This window comes from Anser anser, assembly GCF_964211835.1.
Source record: "Anser anser genome assembly, chromosome: 3".
Taxonomy (NCBI): Eukaryota; Metazoa; Chordata; class Aves; order Anseriformes; family Anatidae; genus Anser; species Anser anser.
This window is the reverse complement of record NC_139722.1, coordinates 69,625,464-69,647,210: the sequence shown is the minus strand read 5'-3', so window position 1 is coordinate 69,647,210 and position 21,747 is coordinate 69,625,464. Positions and strand designations below refer to the sequence as shown.

Genomic DNA, 21,747 nt, shown 5'->3' with positions numbered 1-21,747 from the left:
ATTTTTAGTCTTTCTTCATATCATGTTCTCACGAGTGCTCTCACCATCAATCTTTGCCCCGCTGCATGCAGTCTGTGGGCAGTATCGTCTTACTGGATCACCACGCCGGCTTTACTGCTGTAATCTGTAGGCTGTAAGCCGGCTGCATGTGTAAATTGGCTATGCCGAGGAAGCTGGCCATAAACAAAGGTGAGTTTATACAGCTTCCTCCACCACCTCCATCCACATGGTGCCTGGGGAGAGGCCTGATATCAGCAGGGCAGCATCCTGCTGCTTCAGACTGCTGTTCTGTGTGGAAATCGGAGAGGAAAGGGATCGGTCACAAACCACACGTAGTAATGGATTGTGTAAAACATGGGGCTTACTTCTACCATTCCTCTTCGGAGGCTTGCTGGCTGTCGGCGGTGGGATGTATTCTCCTCGCCCTTCTCCCCTGACAGCAGGGTTAGGTTGCTGCCAGCATGGGGCGGCTGTGTGGGAGCCCACAGACAAGGCCGTGGGGAGCCGAAATCCCCACAACGGCAGGGCTTTCTCTGCCAGAACAAAGTGTCCGTTTTATGTTCAAGGTCCTAGGGTACATGAAGGGAAATAAGGGAATAGGAGGTGCCCGGCACCCACGAACTTTCTGCTCTCCTTGCTGGCGTGAGCAGAGGAGGCCATGTGGCTTCGCTTAGAGCTCTGAGCCTGGATTTTCCTCACACAGCCCCTGGCTCCGGCGGTCACCTGGTGGCAGGGCTGTGCCCTGCTGTGCTTAGCCCCAGGTGGGTGCTGTGCTTTCAGACCTGTTCATGCTTTGGCCTACATCTGGGTTTGTCTGCTTCAGATATCTGTAAAAATACTGCTACTAATAAAAATCTGCACTAGTAGAAGGTGGAAAGACATGCTCACAGAAATTTCCTTCTTTATTTAATTCCAGTTTTGCATGTAGAGATGTCCACTACATGGTGGACAGTACAAGATTTTATTTTTTTTAAAGTTTGATTTACTGGTGACATTAATATGTAACATCTGTGGCAGAAATAAAATACAGGGTTTTATAGTAATCAAACTGCATCTACAGTTAAAAAAAATGCTCATATTAATAAAATATAAGTATTTATCTGTATTGGCCTGTTGTATGACAGCATGACTGTGTTGCTTACAGCCTAAGATAGTGGTTGTGTTACTCATGGGAGATGGAGATACTTGCTGCAAGCTAGCAAATCCTCACCATCCCAGGAAAAATTTGAAAAGTTGCTCCTCTCTCTGTTGAATCAAACAGGTAATGCATTGAAGCACAGCTGCTGCTGCTCCTGCTTCTCCTGCAGAGGAACTCCTGAAGCAGGAAGTTAGGGTGCTAATTATCTTGGTGGGTATGGGTTTCTGCCTTCCACGTGAGAACACGTCAGACTCTCTGGTGAGGGCTGAAAACAGCAAGGGCTTTGAAAAGGGGCTGGCAGCTGGGAAATGGTTTTAAGAGCAACTGAGCGAACATTTTCACGCATAGAATGAGGATGATTTCAGACAAAATGAGACTTCCTACAGGTATGTGACTCTTTACAGAGAATAAAGAGGAAGAATACGGAAGACACAATATGAAGGGAAGAAAGCAGTCTGAAAAGTGTTAATTTTGACTGCATGAAAAGTTTTGCTACAGGGGTCTCCGGGTAAGCCACTGTGCAGATGAGACCCACACTACAACAATGGACTTATCATCTTCTATCACAGAAATTAATAGCAATAATGATAGTGATGTGTTTTAAGGAGAAATGCTCTGACAGAAGGCCTTGATATGGCAAGGAGATGGCTTTGATTTAAATCTCTTTAAGTCCTCAGCCAGATATAGCCAAAGGAAGCAGGTTGAGAAGGCAACACAGGGATTGTTTACAAGTGCACCTTCACTTTGCAGGTTACAGCTGTACTTTCAGTAATTGAAAAGAGCTGCTCTGACATGCAGTGTGTCCTCGGCCACCTGTTGTGGATAGCACACTATCTTTTTCCCCACAAGGCATTCAGACGATGCTTCTGTACATGCCAGCTAAATCCACAAATGAAGTAAATAATAATAAAAAGGAATAGAAAAAAAATCAGGCAAAAGGGGCATCAGTACGGATTATAATTACCTCTGTAATCAACAGCATGGAGCATGTTCTAGCAGTTACCCCATTGTACAGCAGCAGTTGCTCAACCTTCTCTTTGGCTACAAGGATGAGCTGTGGTTTGGTCAGCGTGGCTCTAGCTAGCAGGCTGCAGCTAGGATCCAGTTTGTGGTGCGTTTTCTTTCTGGCCCGCAGCCTTCCCCTCAAAGCAGCGTGGGAACATAATGCAGGCAGCCTGGGCTGCTGAAGCCCGTCAGTGGCTCCTCTTGTGCGTGACCAGCTGATCTGTGCCATTTGCGCTCGTGTTGGGTAGAGGGCAGTTGGGCTGAAGACGTGCTCAGGGGGTCAGTATAGCATCCAGGAGAAGGGGCTGACTTTCTGGTGGTACAGATGTAGGAAATATCAGAAAACTGGGGTCCAAGTGATGGTATTGCACTCTCTGGATGCAGGTCCAGCTTGATTTACTATTGCATGTTCCTCCTCCTGCTGCAGCCCAAGACATCACTGGACTGTTGATGAGTACCTGGTTTTAGGTGTTTTTTGGTCAGAGACTGAGTTTTCTTGATAGAAGACCTCAACTTTCAAGCCAAGTGCACGTTGTTGAAGTCCAAAGATGTACTGCAGCCTTGCTTTCTCCTTCAGCCCGTGTTCAGACACTGGCATACGAAGAATTTTTTATTTTTATTTTTTCCCTTTATTGATGTTTATTCAGATTTTCAGTGTTTTGTGTGCCTGCCTTTTGGTAAAGGTGTGCACATGTAACAGCACTACTCTTCAACATTCTTGCTTATCTTTAATGATTTTCATACGTGCAGATTCCTGCTTTATAGAAGAAATACTAAGAACTTATCTAGTTATATATGTTTCTGGCAGGGCAGGAAAAAAATATTTTACGAGGTAATGGCGCTTTTACCCACATTAACATTATTATGTTAACATTTCTAATTTTAACATGTAATTTTAACATTACCACATTAATGTCTGGCTTATTATTTATTATTGTTTATTTTTTATTATGCTTTTAAAGCTAAGTGGGGGCCTGTTTTCAAAGGAAAATGCAGGTATCTAGATGAAAACGTCCCACATGAATTTGCATTTAGTTTCTGACCTTTGGTCATGAAAAAAAATAGTTTCAATCAATCTGTAAAGAACTTCTTGCTCATTTTGTTCTTTTATTGACAGTTTTCTCTCATTTCCAATTCGTACAATTACTGTTTTATCCTCAAAGGTTAGTGTTGTCATCATTTTGTTCCTCTGGAGATCTTTCTCAGGTGATTATGGAGGAGGAGGGAGTCATCAGATGCGAAGCTCCTAACAGACATTCTTCCCGATAGATTCGGTGCGATGAAAGACAAATGGGGAGAATGTCAAACCCAGCGAGGGAGGCAGAGCCATCCGGCAAGCCTCTTCTAGTCTGTGGAGAGATTCAGGAAATAGGGTGGAAAAATTGTGCAATACTATTAGAACAAGCCTTGCTCCATAAATCAATCTAAGGAGACCGGCATTTATTTTTGTTTCACTTATAAAGTAAGCTAAATGTTTTGCTCTAACTGCAGAGAGGCAATAAAACACCAGCAAAGGCAAAGGTTACAAACAAATCATTCAGTGCTGACAGAGGGTCCGTAGATGCTGACAAGAAACAAATAAAGCGAATAAGCCCAGTGCTCTGTTCTGATAAATTTCATTGATTTCTGCACCGTGTCATTATGGCTGCAGCCCGCCCTGTTATCTCCTAGCTCCAAACCTTTCATTATGGCTTCAGATGATAACAGCTGTTGATATGCTGCAGGAGGTTGCGGTGACTACCATGGGGGTAAAGTATCACTTGCTAAGAAATAATTAGGAAAAACCCCATGGCGGGGTAGCTTTGATCTGCTCCTGCTGTTGTCCTTGCAGAGGGCTATACGCCGATACTGCATCAGTTTCCCGGATGAGTTCATGAAACTTTATGAGAGCACACGTACTCTATAAAGCAATATAACCAGAAGGGTCCCACTTGCCGTGTCACTGCAAGCCACGTGCTGCTGCTGCGGCGTGCCTGGACTTTGTCAGACCACTTTGTGAGGACGGGCCTGCGTGGCCATCCTCGCACCCGAGCATTTTTAACAAAGAACTGTCTCTCTTTAGGTAAGCAAAAACCCAGCCATTTGCTTCCAGTTTGCTTCTGATCTGATGCTGGGAGGACATGGAGGCCAGAGATGCAGTCTCAGGGAACTTCTCGCAGCAGAGAGCACAAGCTGTGCGTGCGTGGGATAACCTGATCCTGGCACATGCTGCTGGAATGCTGGAAAACTGCCAAAGCACCTGCAGGCTTTTTCTTGGCAGGAGCCTTAGAAAGGGCCCTGTTCCTTATTTCTTGCTAAAAGTTGGTAAAAGACTGAGAAAAATATACATATGTGGAGAAAAACTGGGATGGGTGGACAAAAGGAACACAAAACAGGTCATGCTTATAAAACTGTCTACAATACCAGAAAAAAAAAAAAAAGACTCTGGACTGTTTTGTTCTTTTTTTTTTTGAAGAAACCCATTCTGAGGTGAACGAGTTTGAAAGAAACTCCTCTTTATTCAATAAAAGGGCTGTATGCATCTGATGACTGTACGTGTGGTTACTTACTGTGAGATTTCCATTCCTCTGCAACACACCATGCCAGCTAAGGATGCTGCAGTGCTCCTGCAATGCTCAAATGTTATCAGAGGATCACAGCTCCATTGGAGCTTTTGTTTTTCACTGTTAAATGTAGATTTGTATTAGTGGACAGAAAAAGTTATTTATTGCTGTCACTGGGGTAGCCCTGAATCTATCATCTACTCCTGCGTTTGAGCTAGTGTACTACATGCTGCAATCCTGTCTGCCTCACCAGAATTCCCAAACCTTTTACTTATCTGCAGCTTCTGAGTATAAACAAAAAGCTAACTACAAATTCAGGCAGTCCCAGGGATGCCATTCCAATGGCTTACTGCACAAATGCGTTTCAAGGACAGGCTGGGACTAGAAGGCTGCAAGAAGGTACAGTACGGGCATCCATCACAGAAGAGATGGGAAGGCTTTCTGGGACATGCCTACTTGCTTGCCCACTGCCGCTTGTTGTTCTTCTTAAAGACACTGAAGTTGCATTTGAGTACGCAAGTTTTCTTCTTGTTGGCAAAAAAATGTTCTTTTTTTTGGTGGTGATGAAGAGTAGATTTAATTGGGGGCAACCAAATACTGAATGTGGATTATTGAATGTTAGGATTAGGACCTGTGACTCTGCTGACACCATCTCAGTTGCAAAGAACATGGGGATAGAGACTTGAGTGCTGTAATTCGTAACCATCCTAACAAGAGCATCTAAAATCCAAAGGTCAGATCAATGACTGATCTAAACCCTTCATCTTCTCTGGATTTTCAGAGAATAAATCTTGTCCAGTGTATGTGTTGTGTAATATTTTTTTCTTTATGACTCTGGCACGTAGTTGCATCTTAGAAGTTTTCATGGTCTAGTTGATGTTTCGCAGGGTTCCTTCCTTGCCGAGCAGTGGAATGCTGTGTTGCTTTTGGTGGGTTGCCACACCACGTTGTCTAACCCCAGGCTAAGGGATTTTATTTATTTTTATTTCACATTGTTTCAGCTGTTTTCACTTTTCCTTTATTGTTTTCCGTCCTCTAGCAGAATTTCTTCATGGATGTGGCAGCACGTTGGGTTTCTTGGTTTATGAATTGAAGTTAGTTAAAAAGCCCGGTGGATTTGTTTGCCCTTAGCTGAGGAAATTTTAACACTGGAGCAGCAACAGAATGAAAGGTGATGCTCTGGGAGCTGAGCTCTTATCAAAATGGGGGAGAAACGGGAAAGTTGTTCTGCTAGAACAATGCTGACCTATCTTTTTTCTAGTTCTCTTGTTCCTATTCAATTGAAGTCACTAGATGAGACACTCTTGTAAATGTGAAAGTATGTCTTTACTAGAACATATACCACCGTAATTTGCAATGTAACTGTACATTATACAAGTGTACTATATACACACTGCATGTGTGTATATATGCTGAGATCTTCTGTCCTCCGCAAACTCTGCGTTGTTGTGTTTGTGTGTTTTTTTTTTTCAACTACAGTTTTAAAAGATATTTTTTTTGGTAGTTTGGTAGCTTTTCTAGTCCCTTGTTGTTTTTATGTTTTCTGTTCTTGATTGTATAGGTTTTCTGTTACTAAGACTATTAAATGACATTCTTCATTTTTTTGTACATTTTTTTGTCTCTGAGCCAGTTAAATGATCAATTAAACTGTCACTGTGAATGAAATCTGAATACATTTGTATATCAGTAGCAAGAGAAATGTTGGCTGTCCAGTCTAAGGACTATAACTTAGCATTCAGTCTTCTGTTATTTTCTTGGTTTCAGTGAACAGATAAGTACTGTTACCTTCATAATAGAATGACTGTTCACAGAGAGGCTACTGAAGGGTTTACTGTAATAATAATGTGAAACTGATATGAAGGAACTCATCTTGAACAATAAAAGGTAGCTCCATTTACTGATCTAGAAAAGGAGGAAATGTCTAAAGGCATCCTTCTCATTTCTCTTGTAGGATTACCTCGATTGTATCACTGACCAATCCAAGCTGTCCCTGGGGACAGAAGAGCGATCAGCCTTGTTTGGAAACATACGGGATATCTACCATTTCAACAGGTAAATTAATGTTTAACTAAATGAAGCAGCCTGTGTTGATGGGGAGGGAGCAAACCAAGCAAATAGTCTTTTATCACTGTAATACAGCCAAGATATATAAACTGAGAAATGGTATTTCTTCGATTCTCAGCTGGGTTGGTTTGCTGAGATCAGATTACGTAGCTGCTGGTTTAATGAATCAAGTGTGGTCTTCATTTACTACTTCTGTTTTCATGCTGGGTATTTCCATAAATATAAACCTAACCTGCTCCATGCTCCCGCTGAACCTAATGTAAGACGACCATGAATTAAACTCTTGTCTCACTAAACAGACAATATTTTATTCCTATTATATTAGGTCCTTTGGTGTACTGACATATATCTGGCTTTTGTAACATTTTAAACTGCTAGGCACTCCCTGAAATAATCTATCAAAGCCGTGTTCAAGTACCTTGCTGTGCATTGAATACTTCTGTTAGGTATCTTTACAGCCTTCTCTGAAACTCTGCAAATGGGATTCTAGCATATAATGGGAACCTCAAGTAAAATTTCTCTTGCTTCTATAGCTGGTGCCAGAGTGTGTGAGACCTGCAGTATCTGCAGTTTTAGGAGCATGCTACTGCTACTTTTGACTGAATCCTCTATTACTATAAAAAAACAAACAAAAAACCTTATTCAGTATTTAAGGAAAACCTGAACATACAATCAATGCAACAAACCTAATGGCATAAAGTTCCCATGTCTTCTATGTCCCATTATTCCTGTAAAAGCTCTCTTAGCCTTACTGTAGTTGACAAAAGATCTCCCAAACTGTTGTAATCTTTGAAGAACTGTAAATAATTTCCTTAAATCAAAAGAGGATTCTGAAGTGGAGGACCCCTGTCAAAGAGCTTCCTCAGTGTTTTTCTGTCATCATGGGAAACTATTTTAAAGTGCTTCTGCTGTTGGGGATCGCTGTTCAGAATCAAAAGGGAGAGTGGAGGAAGATCTATTTAGAAATGTTGGACAAAGTTGAAACCTAAAATCCTTTCCTGAAACTTGCAGATACAGCACAGTACGGGAAATACAATTTCAGGAAAGCTGCTAAGTCCTGCTTCAGCTACAACTTCTGACTTGATTGAATAACTAACGTGATGGAAAATACATAGCGGTAGCCTGATCATGTGTTTTAGAGCCATGAGACAATGACTGTGGGCTTCCTAATGATCGCAGGATGGGGAAAAACATATGTGGCCATTGTATTTTCTGATCCTTCAAAGCCAGAGAAATAGCAGGCTACGTAGTTGAGACACACTTATATCAGCATCGTTGCAAGTATTACTGAATAAAAGTACCTTTTTAATCATGATACAGAATAACTGATTTGAGGGAGAGAAAAAAAGGATTTCCAGAGGTTAAAAGAAAAAGAAAAGTTTAAAAAAAAACAAAAACACTTTGGGAGCTATTAGGGATAGATATGTTAGAATGGTTAAAACTCACTGGAAAGTTGTCCAAAGCCTCTAGTAAATTGCTAATGTATTTCAGGCCTCACGATTCAAAATTCTACATGGAAATTGAGAGATTTTTTAAGAGTCAACACGCACTGTAGATCCTAATATAGCTTCAAGGATAAAGTTCCCTCCTGTGTGAAACTTGGCATGTACCTTCTGGGTCCTGAACATACTCTATAGCCTCTTCATTTATTTTTACCTTTGAAAAAGTTCCACTTGGCAGTTCTGTGTTAGTGGTTTCAGATGCTTTTTGTGAGCATGATTTCATAGTTTCAGAATGACCATTTTTTTCTCAACTCTGAATGTGACAATTAATCAGTGAGGAAACTTTTTAATCTTGGGCTTCTGTGGCCTGTAGAGATGTGAGAAATTCCGTTTACTGAAATGACTTTTAGGTGTTGTATTGAATAGCAGAAATGATGGTCAGGATGCTAACTGCAAGTCCTTTGTGATCTCTTTTTGGAAAGCTGTTTCTTAAAATAGAATTACCGACCATATTCCACCAGTCCTGCTCCATCTGTTGGAAAAAGCTCCCTCACTATTTATTGATTTATTCGGAAGGGGAAAGCATCCTCTAAATCAGCATTTGCTGCCTTACTTCTCTGGCCTCTCCTGTTGAGATTCTTTCCAGGAACAATTTGGGATAAACTCTCAATAGCGTGACTTCATTCTGAAATGGGAATTCTGTGGTGAAACATGCATAGGTTCATACTTCTACCAGCACTCAGCCAGTCTTAAGAGAGGCCAAGCTGAAACCTCTGCTGCTGACAGAGATCGTGCACACTCTTTGTCCATCAGTGACTACTGAAGCACGCAGATACTGTGCAGGGCTCTTCTCTACAGCTGCCATCTTCAGCAGTTCCTCTGCTCTGAGCTTCGTGGTGGCTGAGCTTCAATGGTTGACTTCTTGTCAGGAAGAGCCTTCATAAAACCTATAAGAGCTCACCTTTAAAGGAAAAGGATTTTTTCTGAGTGTGGAGATATTAGTTTTTGTCACAAAACGTTTGTAGCAGTGCGATTATATCAAGTATAATTTTATATCATCTTTTTTTTTTTTAGTAAAAATCTGAACTCTTCGGATTAGTTTTCTAGATTTTTATGTAATGAAATTATTCAACCACAAGGACCAGATTGTGCTTGCTATGTCCCTTTTAGCTTTGAATGTTGTTAGGCATTAAGAAAATGATTTTTTTTGGTAATACCGTTACTTTAGCATTTATGGTTAGACTGCACACTGCAACTGTTTTTCATCATGGGTGAAATTTTCAGCAGGATGAATAATGCTGTTCCCTTTCTGCCTCTTTCTGTTCCTTCTGTTCCACCAAAGCTGGCCCATCTGATGTGCCTGTCATTATCAGCTTTCTTTTTCACCAATTCAGATCAAGAACGAGAGGAAAAAATCCTGGGCCTTCTTTTAAAATAGTGTGGTGATGATATACAATGAATAAAACGAAAAAGTGCATAACTTGTGTGTGTGCAAGTATTAGTTATCTACAGACCTGTAAATGGATTTAGCTTATTCCTCTTCACCTCCTGTAGTTGGCAGCTTCATACTGACCTAACCCACTGAGAGGGGAAGTTAAGTGTTTTGTCTTGAAAATAATTCATGCTCCAAAATGTCAGAACATCCTAAGACATTGTAATGAGACTTTTGTTCATTTGACTTGTAAAGGTAACGAGTTCATTTCATAAAAAATTGTCAGTCTTTCTACGTTTACCTCTCTCATCCCAAAGGACTTATCATTAGCTATTGATGATGATCACATTTTTCCAGACCATAACAACCCAAGCTGCGTAACTTAGTTCGTGGTCTTAAAGAGCACTGGCATTCGTGATGTGTTTCAGCTTGAGTCTTGTTAGCAGTTCAGCTGCAAGAGCATCACGTTCTCTCCCAGTGCTCCCTTGTGCTCCCTTCATGCCTGGGCCACTGGTATAAGCAACCATGGATGCTAAGAGCTCCATTACTGACTGTGGAAAGTGTAAAACATCTGGATACCCGGGTGAAGGGAACTTCTGCTTTCTCTCCACTATTTTTGTTGTCAGGTATTTAAACGCACAATTATAAACTTGCTCTTTCACATGTCAATGTGTTATTATAGGGATTTCTTTAGTTTTTGGGGGATTCCTAGGCATAACAGATTTGCTGTTGTTACACAGTGGAAGGCTGCTTTTACCAATCCTGTTCTTATCAGCCAGATGAGACAGAAAAGAGTGTAGTACAGCTAACAAAATCATTCAAAACATTACCCTTACATTATGTGCTCGTGCTGAAGACGCAAGCCACCAGCATATTTACTGCATAAACCTGGACTCATTGCATGAATATATGAAAAATTTAAATGCAGTATTACTGTATCCTGCAGGAAAAATAAGATGGTAATAAAGGAGACCAGTAGGAACAAAATGGCAATCAAATGTATTCTAAGCAATCAGGAGAACCTCTACTTGCTGGACAACAGGAATACTCTGAGCTTGTTCAGTGTATTTGATGTTATTTCCAAAACTCATTTGTGGAAAACAGACAGTCATTATAATTAATGGTTATGCTCAGCATTGCTGCAGCTTCTTTCTTTTGCTGATTTAAAGGATCTTCACCAATGTGGGCTATCAAGCAAGGGTCATATTTTTATTCTGATTTTGATGAAGGGAAAATCTGAGGTGTGGAGGTTAAATTATTGCTATACAGAGTGGCTTAATGACCGCCTAACTTAAGTTCTTTGTCTTTTTTCAATGCGACTGATTACTGATTTCTCCCCTTCCTTCCCCCAGTAATTACAGAAGCAAAGAACAAGTCAGGAAATTTTTCTGTTTTACTCCCATTCTTACTTACACAGGGAAATTGTGTCTGCTTAGAGGGGAAAAGGGTAGTTCCCTAGATACAGGCTTAGGAACTCTTATGCAAAACTCATTCAGGGAACCAGCTGTGAACTGGGAGAAAAGTAGCACTAAACGAAAAAACATCTGATGAGAAGGAAAAAAAGGTCTCCCAGAGAACCATTTGGAAGATTTTTTTTTTTTTGTGTCGGTTTTCTGAGTGTATCTTTCAGTAAGACTAAAGAATATTAGGATCAAGGAGAGACCTTTGAGGTTTTCTTCTGCTGCTTGAACTCTTTCTTTCACTGAATTGGCTTTCAAGAACTGAATTCCATATGATAGTGAACGTGCCCCGTTATTGCTTTGCTCCTGTTATAATGAATTCATTTCCTGCTTGGCATGTCAAAAATATAAAATCCTCTCAGTTAGGTTTTATTTTTATGCATGTAGAATTTATATATTCCCTTCCAGAAAACTTTTTCCTGGCTCACCACTTTTCTTCAGTGAAGAGACTCACTAAAGGTAGACAAATCTTCCTGTGTGAACTTATTACTGTTCTTCTTGTGTACGTAATACATTCCTGCTTCTCATCTGTGTTTTTCGGACTAGCTCCTCATCCACCTCAGTCATGTCTAGCTACTGGAACATACAAAATCTTTATAGGACAGGGCATGTGCTTCAGTGTGTTTTAAATTTTGTTTGGCTTCACTGTGTTAGTTGATGTACAAGCTAAACAACCCTCTGAGTACACCACTATGCATATCATAGAAGAGCAGTCAGTCTGAAGGAAGGCACTCACCTTTGCATAGATCAGCAGTCCATGGTCATTGTGGTGACTTGCATGTTTAAGTATGTGGGAATACCATTTTCCTAGCATGCTCATCTGTCTCCAAAGAGAAAACTTCTCTACCTGGCTTCATGTGTAGGTGGAAGAGACCATAAAGTTCTGTGGTCGCTTGACTTTGTCAGTCTTTTGACAGGAGCGAGTATTCCAGAGCTGCAGTTACTGTGAAGCCACCATGTAAAGTCAATTAATGTGGCTCAACATATTGTCAGGAGGATATGCAGTTGTGTATTTTGGTCACATGTTGTGGTATCAGAACTGGAATTTCTGTGCATGTGCAGGTAACAGCTTGACTGTGCATAAGAAAAAAATATGTTTGATGGTACATGTGGAGATACCGTGCAACTGTGGACATCTGAATCTGAGTGTCTGATCTGTATGGGAGAGGAGCAATGGCTGTAGCACTGAACAGAGCTAAGATACTGTTGTGTTTTATGCATTAGGAAACAGAACTGTATGTTTGACTCAGTCCAGTTTTGACCCTGGTTCATAAGACGGTGTTTTTATATTCTGAAAAGAAACAAGTCTGTTTACATGGGCCAGTTCATTGGAGAATGGAGGGGCTATGCAGGGGAACCAGAGGGTTTCTAGTACCCTTTTTAGGACTCCCTGCATCATAAGTGCTTTGAGTATCACTGCCATGAACAATGGAACGGTGTCTGGCTCTAGGATATACATGTGTGTCTATTCCAATATGTGCAATAATTGTTTTTGATTTTTCTGTTCTTTGTTTTAGTGAACTTCTGCAAGATTTGGAAAACTGTGAAAATGATCCTGTGGCTATAGCAGACTGTTTTGTTTCCAAGGTAAGAGGCTACTGCAAGAATCTGCAGCACAACACTTGTTGCAGAATGATATGGGAAAGTAAAATTAATTTATTACTTTTTGAGACCTAATTTTTATTTCAACCAAGAAAAGTTAGCAAATCAATGGAAAACAAAGGAGCTTCTCTTGGTAGACAATAGTGGTATGTCTCTGTTTCATGTTTAAAAATTTAAGAAAAAGGTGTTATACTTTTTTCAAGAAGTGCATCTGAGCTGGTAGAATTATTGATTTGGCATTTGTTTTTAGAACCTTTTTGTGGAGTAATACAGTTCATCCCCCCCCTTTTTTTTAATGTAGGTGATCAATTGGTACTCCAGTTATGCTTTAGAATCGTAGAATCATAGAGTATCCTGAGTTGGAAGGGATCCACAAGGATCATCAAGTCCAACTCCTGGCTCCACACAGGTCTACCCAAAAATTCAGACCACTTGACTAAGTGCACAGTCCAAACGCTTCTTGAATTCTGACAGGCTTGGTGCCGTGACTGCATCCCTGGGGAGCCTGTTCCAGTGCGTGACCACCCTCTCAGTGAAGAACCTCTTCCTGATGTCCAGCCTGAACCTCCCCTGTTGTAGCTTGACACCGTTCCCTCAGGTCTATCCCTGGTCACTAAAGAGAATAGGTTGGTGCCTGCCCCTCCACTCCCCCTCGTGAGGAAATCTGTGTCATATGTTAGGCTTTGTCCTGAGCTCAGTATTGTCAGCACCAAGCATTCATATAATATACATACAATATAATAGGCCTAATGTAAGGATTTAGGATTAACTGAACCACTCTGTTTTGTTCAGCGCTCTTGTGACACAAGGAATTTTATTGGAAAAGGAAGCAATAATAACATCTTAGTGCTGCTATTTCACTGGATTACTTGCTTGAATTGAGTTCATAGAATCATACCATCATTAAGGTTGGAAAAATCCTCCAAGATCATCTGGTCCAACCATCCCCCTACCACCAATGTCACCCACTAAACCATGTCCCTAAGCACCAGGTCCAGCCTTTCCTTGAACACCCCCAGGGACAATGATGCCACCACCTCCCCGGGCAACCTATTCCAGTGCCTGACCGCTCTTTCTGAGAAGAAATGTCTCCTAACTTCCAACCTAAACCTCACCTGGTGCAAGTTGAGGCCATTCCCTCTAGTCCTATCACTAGTTATCTGCGAGAAGAGGCCGACCCCCAGCTCCCCACACCTTTCTTTCAGGTGGTTGTAGAGAACAATGAGGCCTCCCCTGAGCCTTCTCTTCTCCAGACCAAACAACCCCAGTTCCCTCAGCTGCTCCTCACAGGACTTGTGTGCCAGGCCCTTCGCCAGCCTCGTAGACCTTCTCTGGACACTCTCCAGGGCCTTGATGTCCTTCTTATGCTGAGGGGCCCAAAACTGAACACAGTACTTGAGGTGGAGCAGGCTGTTATTTATCTAGCAGCTGATCTTTTGTAAGCACTGGAAGATCTTAGTGTTGGATATATTTTGCCACATTGCAGTCGGGCTTGTGGCATGTTGTTATAACTTCAAACAGCCTATGTTGAATTGAAGGAGAATGTGGTAAGGGCAAATGCGAAGTCTTATGCCTGAAATGGAACAACCCCACCTGCGGGCAGGTTCTGGCTGACTAGTGAACAGCTCAGCAGAAAAGGATCTGGGGTCATGGAGCACAACAAGCATATCTGTGGTATGCCATTGCAGTGAAGGCCAACAGCACCTTGGGATATATTAGCAAAAATGTAGTCAGCAGATTTAGAGAATCTGCTTCTCTTCATTTCTATGCAGTACTTGTAAGACTACATAAGGAATACTGTGATGAATTTTGGACTTCTGGTACATGAAAGACATTGACATACTGGAGTGAGCCAGCAGGTCCGGAGACTTAAAAATGTGATGTAGTAAGGCTGACAAAACAAGATTTGTTTAGCTTGAACAAGAAAAAGCTGAGCAGAAATGTCTACTGCTGTCTACCTAATAAGAGAATATAGAGAAGACAAAGTCCAACTGCTTTTTGAAGGAGCACAATGATAGGATAAGGGGCAGTGGACACAAGTTACAAGGGAAATTCCAATTAGATTTAATGATTTTCAGATTTAATTTTTAGCCATAAGAGGGTGGCCAAACATCAAATGGATTGCAGACAGGTTGTAGGATCTCCATCCTTGAAGATATTTAGAACTCTAGAAGACGAGCAATGTGATCTAAATGGTCCTGCTCTGAGCAGGAGGAAGGACCCGATGACTTTCAGAGTTCCCACCCAATCTAAATTATCCTATGATCTGCTGATTTTGGGGGTCATTCCAGAGCTGAGGGTCCCAGTTATTCCTGTGGGTTCTACCACAGAGAAAATGGGGACACCGTTGTCATACCTTGTGTGTCATGTAAGTTGTTCCTGTGCTGAAGCTCAGTTGCGAGGCCTTCAGGATTATTTACAGATGTCAGAATTTGGAGTTCGTACATCTTTCTGCCATATTGCATGCTTGTATGTGGGACTACTACTGGCTGAGACATGAAACAGAGGTGGTGCAAGAGATAATAACTAGTCCAGGAAAAAGTTGCTCCCTCAGTGATGTTGGCCAGCTGAAAGGAGTTTTCTGATAGACTTTCTGGCCATTAGTTCCAAAATCCATCTGTGTATCATTGCTTGCTTGTGCTTTTTTGTTCCCTTGTCAAATGCTTTTAGCATTTGTATTATTGGCAGGCAACTGCCTGATGGCTCAGAAATTGCTGGAGACTGCAATCCCAGTGAACATTTTTTAACTTCATCCAGACGAGTGCAAACACTTAAAAGCAAAATCAAACAATACCAAAATACCCCACAGTTCTGTTTTTGGCTGTGAAGATGTCATTACAGTAACTGGTGACTGTCTTAACAGACTCCAGTTGTCCATTCTTGGTTGCTCGTATCTTCCCAGCATTGAGTAGTGGAAACATAACATCCTTTTTTGGCAGTATACAGTCCTTAAAGTCTTACGGGACTTTAGCCACTTATTGTTTGATTACTTTGAGTGTGCTAGATCTTCACTGTGACTTACACACGGGGATAATTTCATACCAAAGTCATAGCTCATGGCTTTAGCTAATGGATGTAGCTCCAGTGGAGCTTCTTTAGTGTTTGCAGTGGAGCTGTGCTTTGGTTATGCTAGCTCCATTTTTTTCACCCTACTGATTCACTTGTGAATATCCTAGTTGTTAGGTATTTAAACGCATAATCAAGTTTTCACTGTAGGTACTGTGTTTGCTTTTTGCATTTCATGAAACTCAGTAACTGAATGAAGTAAAATAGCCATTTCTTTCTTCAGGATTCATGTGAAATGGTGAAAAGTTGGTTTGCCTGAATAATATAATGGTTATGGTTAAAGTAACTGAAGCTTATTGAAATTGAAATGTTTTCTATTCCTGAAAAAAATCTAGTAAGCTTATTTTTGTAAGGTCTAGTTTTGGACTGTTTACAATGGACTGTTTCTTTGAACTTGAATTTGTTACTTGGTTTTGTTTAATAAAATTTGTTGCATAGCTTTTCATATTTTCCTTACACATTCATATGTCATTGTTTCCTGTGTATAGCATTCATGTCTGAGTAGTAAACAGCCTTGCAACTTCTACTTCTAAGGGAAATACAGTAAGGATTATCAAATCACATTAGCATACTTTGAACAAAGATTCATAATTGTGGATTTGAGTCTTTATCATTTATTCTGTTGAGTGCCCAAAGTAAATAGCTCCTAAAATGACAGCTTTTACTTGTTAACAAACTTCAGCAAGATGTCTTTACTGTAAACCATCCAGTAACATAAAACTCACTAACAGATAAAATAACCATGCAAAGTTATCAGAGAGTAGAAATATTTAACAGCAACTTACAACGTTATACTAAGCCCCTCTTCTTCCAGATCTTTTTAAAATCCATTAATAACCCATGGGGAAATATAGATACAAATGCAGAAAAGCACACCTTTTCTTAATTTGCTGTCTGATCATGATTTGCTGGTTTTAGCTATCTGCCCCAAGAAGCAAAAGGGGATGAATTGGTTTTTATTTGAACAGTGTGTGGGGGCTGCTGCTCTGAAATAACCTGTCACTGAGGGTCGTGGTGTAATAGTGTCATTTCTACCAGCCCTGGGCCTGCCTCTTCATGTAGGAGAACTATTTTAAATGTCTTGGAGATGTTTTGCTGCTAACTGTAATCAGAGGCTGATAAAAGGTTTCAGTGCAAGCTTTGCTATAGCTTAATTATTCACATATAAGTTTGTTTATGTTTTCTTGCCAACTCAGTCTTTAATTTTCATAGTAATGATCCCAATGTTAATTAGAAGATAGACTTCAGTATTCCACACGTTTACATTTAAGTGAGTAGTCGTAAAAGAAAAGCTTAATTCTGGCACATTGGTCTTCTCACTCAGTGCCCCAGAAATTTAGAACATATGTTTTCTGAAAGACAAACCAACAGCTTAACCAAGGGGAAAGGGAGAATTACTCTAATCTCCCATCTCATTAATGAAGAGGAGATCCAGGCAATTGGCTTAAGCTTACGCTCTCACTCAGCTCATGTTTTCAGTCTCTATTTTCTTTTAAAGTGCCTTTTATGGCTATAAAAAAGCACAGTGCACCAAGAGTTGAGAGATCAGGGCTGTAGCCATGTGCTTGGCTCTTCACTCCATGTGTAGGAGACGCACAGTGAATTGATTCAGCAGCAGGGGACAAACTAAGTATAGCCGGGATCTTATTGTGCTTGGCTTTGCTCTTCAGGGTGACTTGTAGTCAGTGCAGATGAACTCTTGGCTTTGGTCTCAGATTTTTTTTTTCCTCTGCCATAACAGCTTTGGGCCCCCAGATTAAAAATGATCTCTGGAGTGATTCCAGTCTCCCTGCAGAGATCACTTTTAATCTGGTTTGAAGACAGTTAAGGTGAATGTAATGACTTTCAAACTGAGCAAGCATGAGCATCTAACGAAATACCGACGAGCATAGCTAGTATTTAACTTGTGGTGTGGAAGTATTGATAGAAATATATTAAACCCATTTTAGCCCTGGCTTTTCTTTTGCTTCTGAACATAGTTCACAGCATTGGCTTTAGCCTGCATGGTGTCTGCCCTGATATGCCCCACAGTAATACAGCACTCTCTCTGGGAAGTCTGCTGTAAAGTAGGTAGGATCAGCTGGTCCCTTGTAGTCCCAACAACTTGTAGTCCCTTCTCTCAAGGTGCAGAGGTGCGAGGTAACCAGGCAGTCCATGGGAGCACAGGCATCTTCCTCAGCCTTAGGAAGATCAGTCGTGGTTGTATTTGGGGGGGATTATGGGGTATGTTTTAGATCAGTGGGATGGATTTATTATCAAGTCACAACCTTCTTTGATTGGGGTGGAGAAGGAACAGATTAACTTCTACATTGTGTAACTGAGATGTATTTGAGAACAAATCTGCAAAAGTTTACAGAAAATACTCGTTTGGTTTCTGCCTGTTCAGCATTTCTAAGAGATCAGCTTTCTTTACGTACCATGAAATGAAAATTTGTGGATCTATTGGCCACCTTCCCAATGTGTTCACACGACTCCTGCTGATGCCTAAGAAAAGGTGTATATTGTTGATTCACACCAGCTTCTGAAGTCTGAGTGAGCATCAACAATTTCATTCTGGAGACAAAATACGTATAACTGACCTTCTACTGGCATGTGGCTCAGTAAAAGTAAATGCTGTCTAATGGTTTTGTGTGATGAAATGATCTGTGATGAAATGACGCAAGTGCACATAGAAACGCAGTATGAAATTTGGAATAAAATCTGATCAGAAAGCAGGGATGATTGTGAAACCATTTTAAAGTTTTTAGACGTGTTGAGGGCATGAGAAACTATTTATTTATTTATTTATTTGGTATACAAGCTTGTTCCAGTTAATAGCTGGACTAAAGCTCTTTTAAAGCCAAAAATTCCATTGAAAATAGTTTTGACCTCATGTAGAAAACAAAATGAAAAAAGTGGAAGAGTGTGAAAAGGCTTCTGGGGATTTTGGACTTGCTATTGATTTTGTGGGGAATGTGCACTTAATCCATTCCAAAACCCTGAAAAGTTTGGTCGTGTTTGTTTTACAGATAATGCTTTCAGCTGTTGAAATTTCACAACAGATATTCTTTTCCTTTTTGTTTGAAAAGCAGAACAGTCAAGTGACTCTATTTGAGTGGTGTACACATAAATAATTGTCAAAAAATGGTCTGCACTTTGCTTGTGAAGTCATTCTATAAATTGCATTATTCCGTGATTGTAGCCATGGGAATGTATTACAGTTTATACCAGAAAGCCCCTAAATTAAAACCTTATATTAATATGTGCAGGTATAAAATAAATAACTTTTTTCCATGACCCTGAATTTCATTGCAATGCTCTCTCATAAGCACCCTAACTTGCTATGAGCGCTAGCTGGCTTAGGAATGATTGCTGAAGAAAAGGACAGTGTGATGTGTGCAACACGCTGAGGTTTGTTAATGCTTAGTTTTTTGCTGGGACGGTTTGTAGCTGTCGCTGCAAGTTCTAAGCGGGAACGCTAATAGTTTGTGGCAGAAGCTCGTTGTCTTTGGGTGTGGACACTGGGCGTATGTAAACCGCCACAAAAACCGGCTGTGACAGCAGAATTAGTCCAGGCGTGAAAGACCAAGCTAAATCACTGAACTGTATTGTATCAAGACTAAATATAGTTGGTTGCTGTGTAAGATAAGAGCAGCTTAAAGTAATAGCGGTTTGCAGCATACTGGGGGTAAATGCGGATTGCGGTCCCAGAGGGAAACGTTTATTGGAAGTTTGCTAGACTTATTTTTTTCAAAACAGTTAGTATGGAAATCTTGTAAGAAATACTGAAATTAATTGCAGTGACTTACACTGAGGTTGAGTAGCAGCTTTCTTTTTATGTGGTCCTTTTGAATCGCTGCTCGTTGGAAAAATGAATGGCATGGTCTGATGTACAAGGGAGAGGGGGAAGGGAACAGCACTGTTGAAAAGGGGGAAGGGCACTGCCTCAGCTGGCTCTTTCTGATGAATAGCCAAAAAAAAAAATCAACCCAACAATAAGAAACAAAAGGCTCAGCCCGCATCAGCCCTCTCCCCCTGTGCTGTTGCACTGCAGAGCACCGGGCTCTTTGGTCTCACCATTCACGAGCTACCACTGCTGAGCGGGTGCCCCTCGTGGGGCACAGCTGTCGTGGGGCAGCGGGTCAGAGTCCATTTTGACAATGCTTCACATGGAAGCATGTCTTGTTTACCCCAAGATGATTGCTTTATATTGCACTAGGGCTCAGAAATGTCATTGATTTTAGGAGCAATTTGCAGTTCTGCAGTGCTTTCCTAGTCTTTACAACTCCGACAAGCTGCAGAAATTGAGTATTATTTGGGATATAAGTTGATAGACAGATTTGAACTTAAAGCATATGGGGACATTTCTGGAGACTTGTTCTTGCACAGAATTAAATTATGATGATTAAGAAAGAATCTTCTGCCAAGGAAGAAAGAAAGGAAACTCAGGCTCTTCCTCTGAGAGGCTTGTCAGCATTAAGTTAGCAATTTCACAGTGACATGCAAGCATGGAATCCCACCTAAATCTAATTAAAACTTGTTTTGGTAATCACTTTCTGCTTGCACAGAGTCATAACTTGCTTTCAAAAAAAAAAAAAAAAGTTTGTGGCATCTAATTTTCATACTTAGATTGTGCTCAAATATGCAAGTATTCATAGGTGTTTGAAAATTGCAGTGAACATATTCCACAAAACTTAATTCTGCAGGTGTGTGCATCAGCACACAGAAAACTAGGTGTGTGCAGGCACGCAGGTCAGTTGTTTGAAGGGGGTGTGCATATATTTTTTAAAAGGTGCGTAGGTTGTCATAAAGGACCTTGGAGGCTCTGTTGCAAGCCACTTATTTTTCTCTGTGTATTTTTTTTCTCTAAAAGATGAGGAAAATTCTCCAAAAATAAAAAGTGAAATTCCATAAGTCAATCTATGTTAGCTTTAAGACTATCACCGTGAGAGTGGGGAATTCATTGATCAGGAACTGGAGAATGTGTTGCCTTGACGTCATCGTCTTTGTCTTGCATGTGTGTTAGCTGCTAGTTTGACAAAAATCTGAATATATATAAAACTTTCCTCTCCATGCAGAGTGAAGATTTCCACATATATACACAGTACTGCACCAACTACCCAAGGTAGGAATTCTGGGTTCCCTTTCTTCATTTGTCCCTTGGCTTGTTCATGTAATGCAAGTTACAATCTAAAAAATTATACATACATATATATACATATATATTGTCCCCCTTACAGATTGGAGGGAGGGAGAAGGATTTTTTTTGTTTTAAACTTGGAAAAAAAAAAAAGACATGCTTATCTGAAGTTTTACTTTGATCTTCTCATTCTTTGCTATTATTCTCGTTAGACTACGATGGTCTTATTCTGTAGTGCTCCAGATGTGTAATTCCCAGTGTAAAGAGAATGGCTGCGAGTCAGAAGGAAAACATAGCCCAATGCCCAAGATAACAAGAAAAAACAGTGATTGGATAGGAACCTGCTGTCCCCTTTTGCAAGGAAGGAAAGAAACAGTTATTGACTTTACCTACAACTTATGGAGATAGTGCGTCTTACAGATAGGTATTGTGTTTTCAGGTCAGTAGCCGTGTTGACAGAATGCATGAGGAACAAGACATTGGCCAAGTTCTTCAGAGAACGGCAAGAAGCACTGCAGCATTCTTTGCCCCTGGGCTCCTATCTCTTGAAACCTGTCCAGCGAATCCTCAAGTACCACCTACTTTTGCACGTAAGCACCCATTAAAATATATATCCCAGCTAGGGCTGCTACACTTTGATGTTCCTGCCTCTAATACAAGACCTGATGGTTAGAACAGTTCTGGGTTTCTTTAGACACTCTTTTGGGAGTGTTTGATATTTACATATGGAGGCTTTCTGTCTTCGTCACTTCATAATACATGCATATGTTTTGAGTGGGGAATGTATGGTAATTGTTTTAGACACATTGAATCAGTCTGTGCATTCAAATAATTACATCTCTTTTTAAATTGTCTGTAATTCTGAAGTTGTATGGA

The 21,747-nt window shown here is 40.7% G+C and overlaps 1 protein-coding gene across 16 annotated transcripts in view; it reads left to right on the top strand.

Annotated features, from left to right (window-relative positions):
* The window catches only part of PLEKHG1 (pleckstrin homology and RhoGEF domain containing G1), a 159,729-nt gene that overhangs the window by 119,372 nt on the left and 18,610 nt on the right, over positions 1-21,747 (top strand). For all 16 annotated transcript variants that reach the window (XM_083828434.1, XM_083828423.1, XM_083828430.1 and 13 more), the window contains 4 exons: positions 6,638-6,738; positions 12,602-12,671; positions 20,810-20,856; positions 21,311-21,461. In XM_083828434.1, the coding sequence (XP_083684560.1) occupies positions 6,638-6,738; positions 12,602-12,671; positions 20,810-20,856; positions 21,311-21,461 (369 nt within the window). The remainder of the gene's footprint in view (positions 1-6,637; positions 6,739-12,601; positions 12,672-20,809; positions 20,857-21,310; positions 21,462-21,747) is intronic.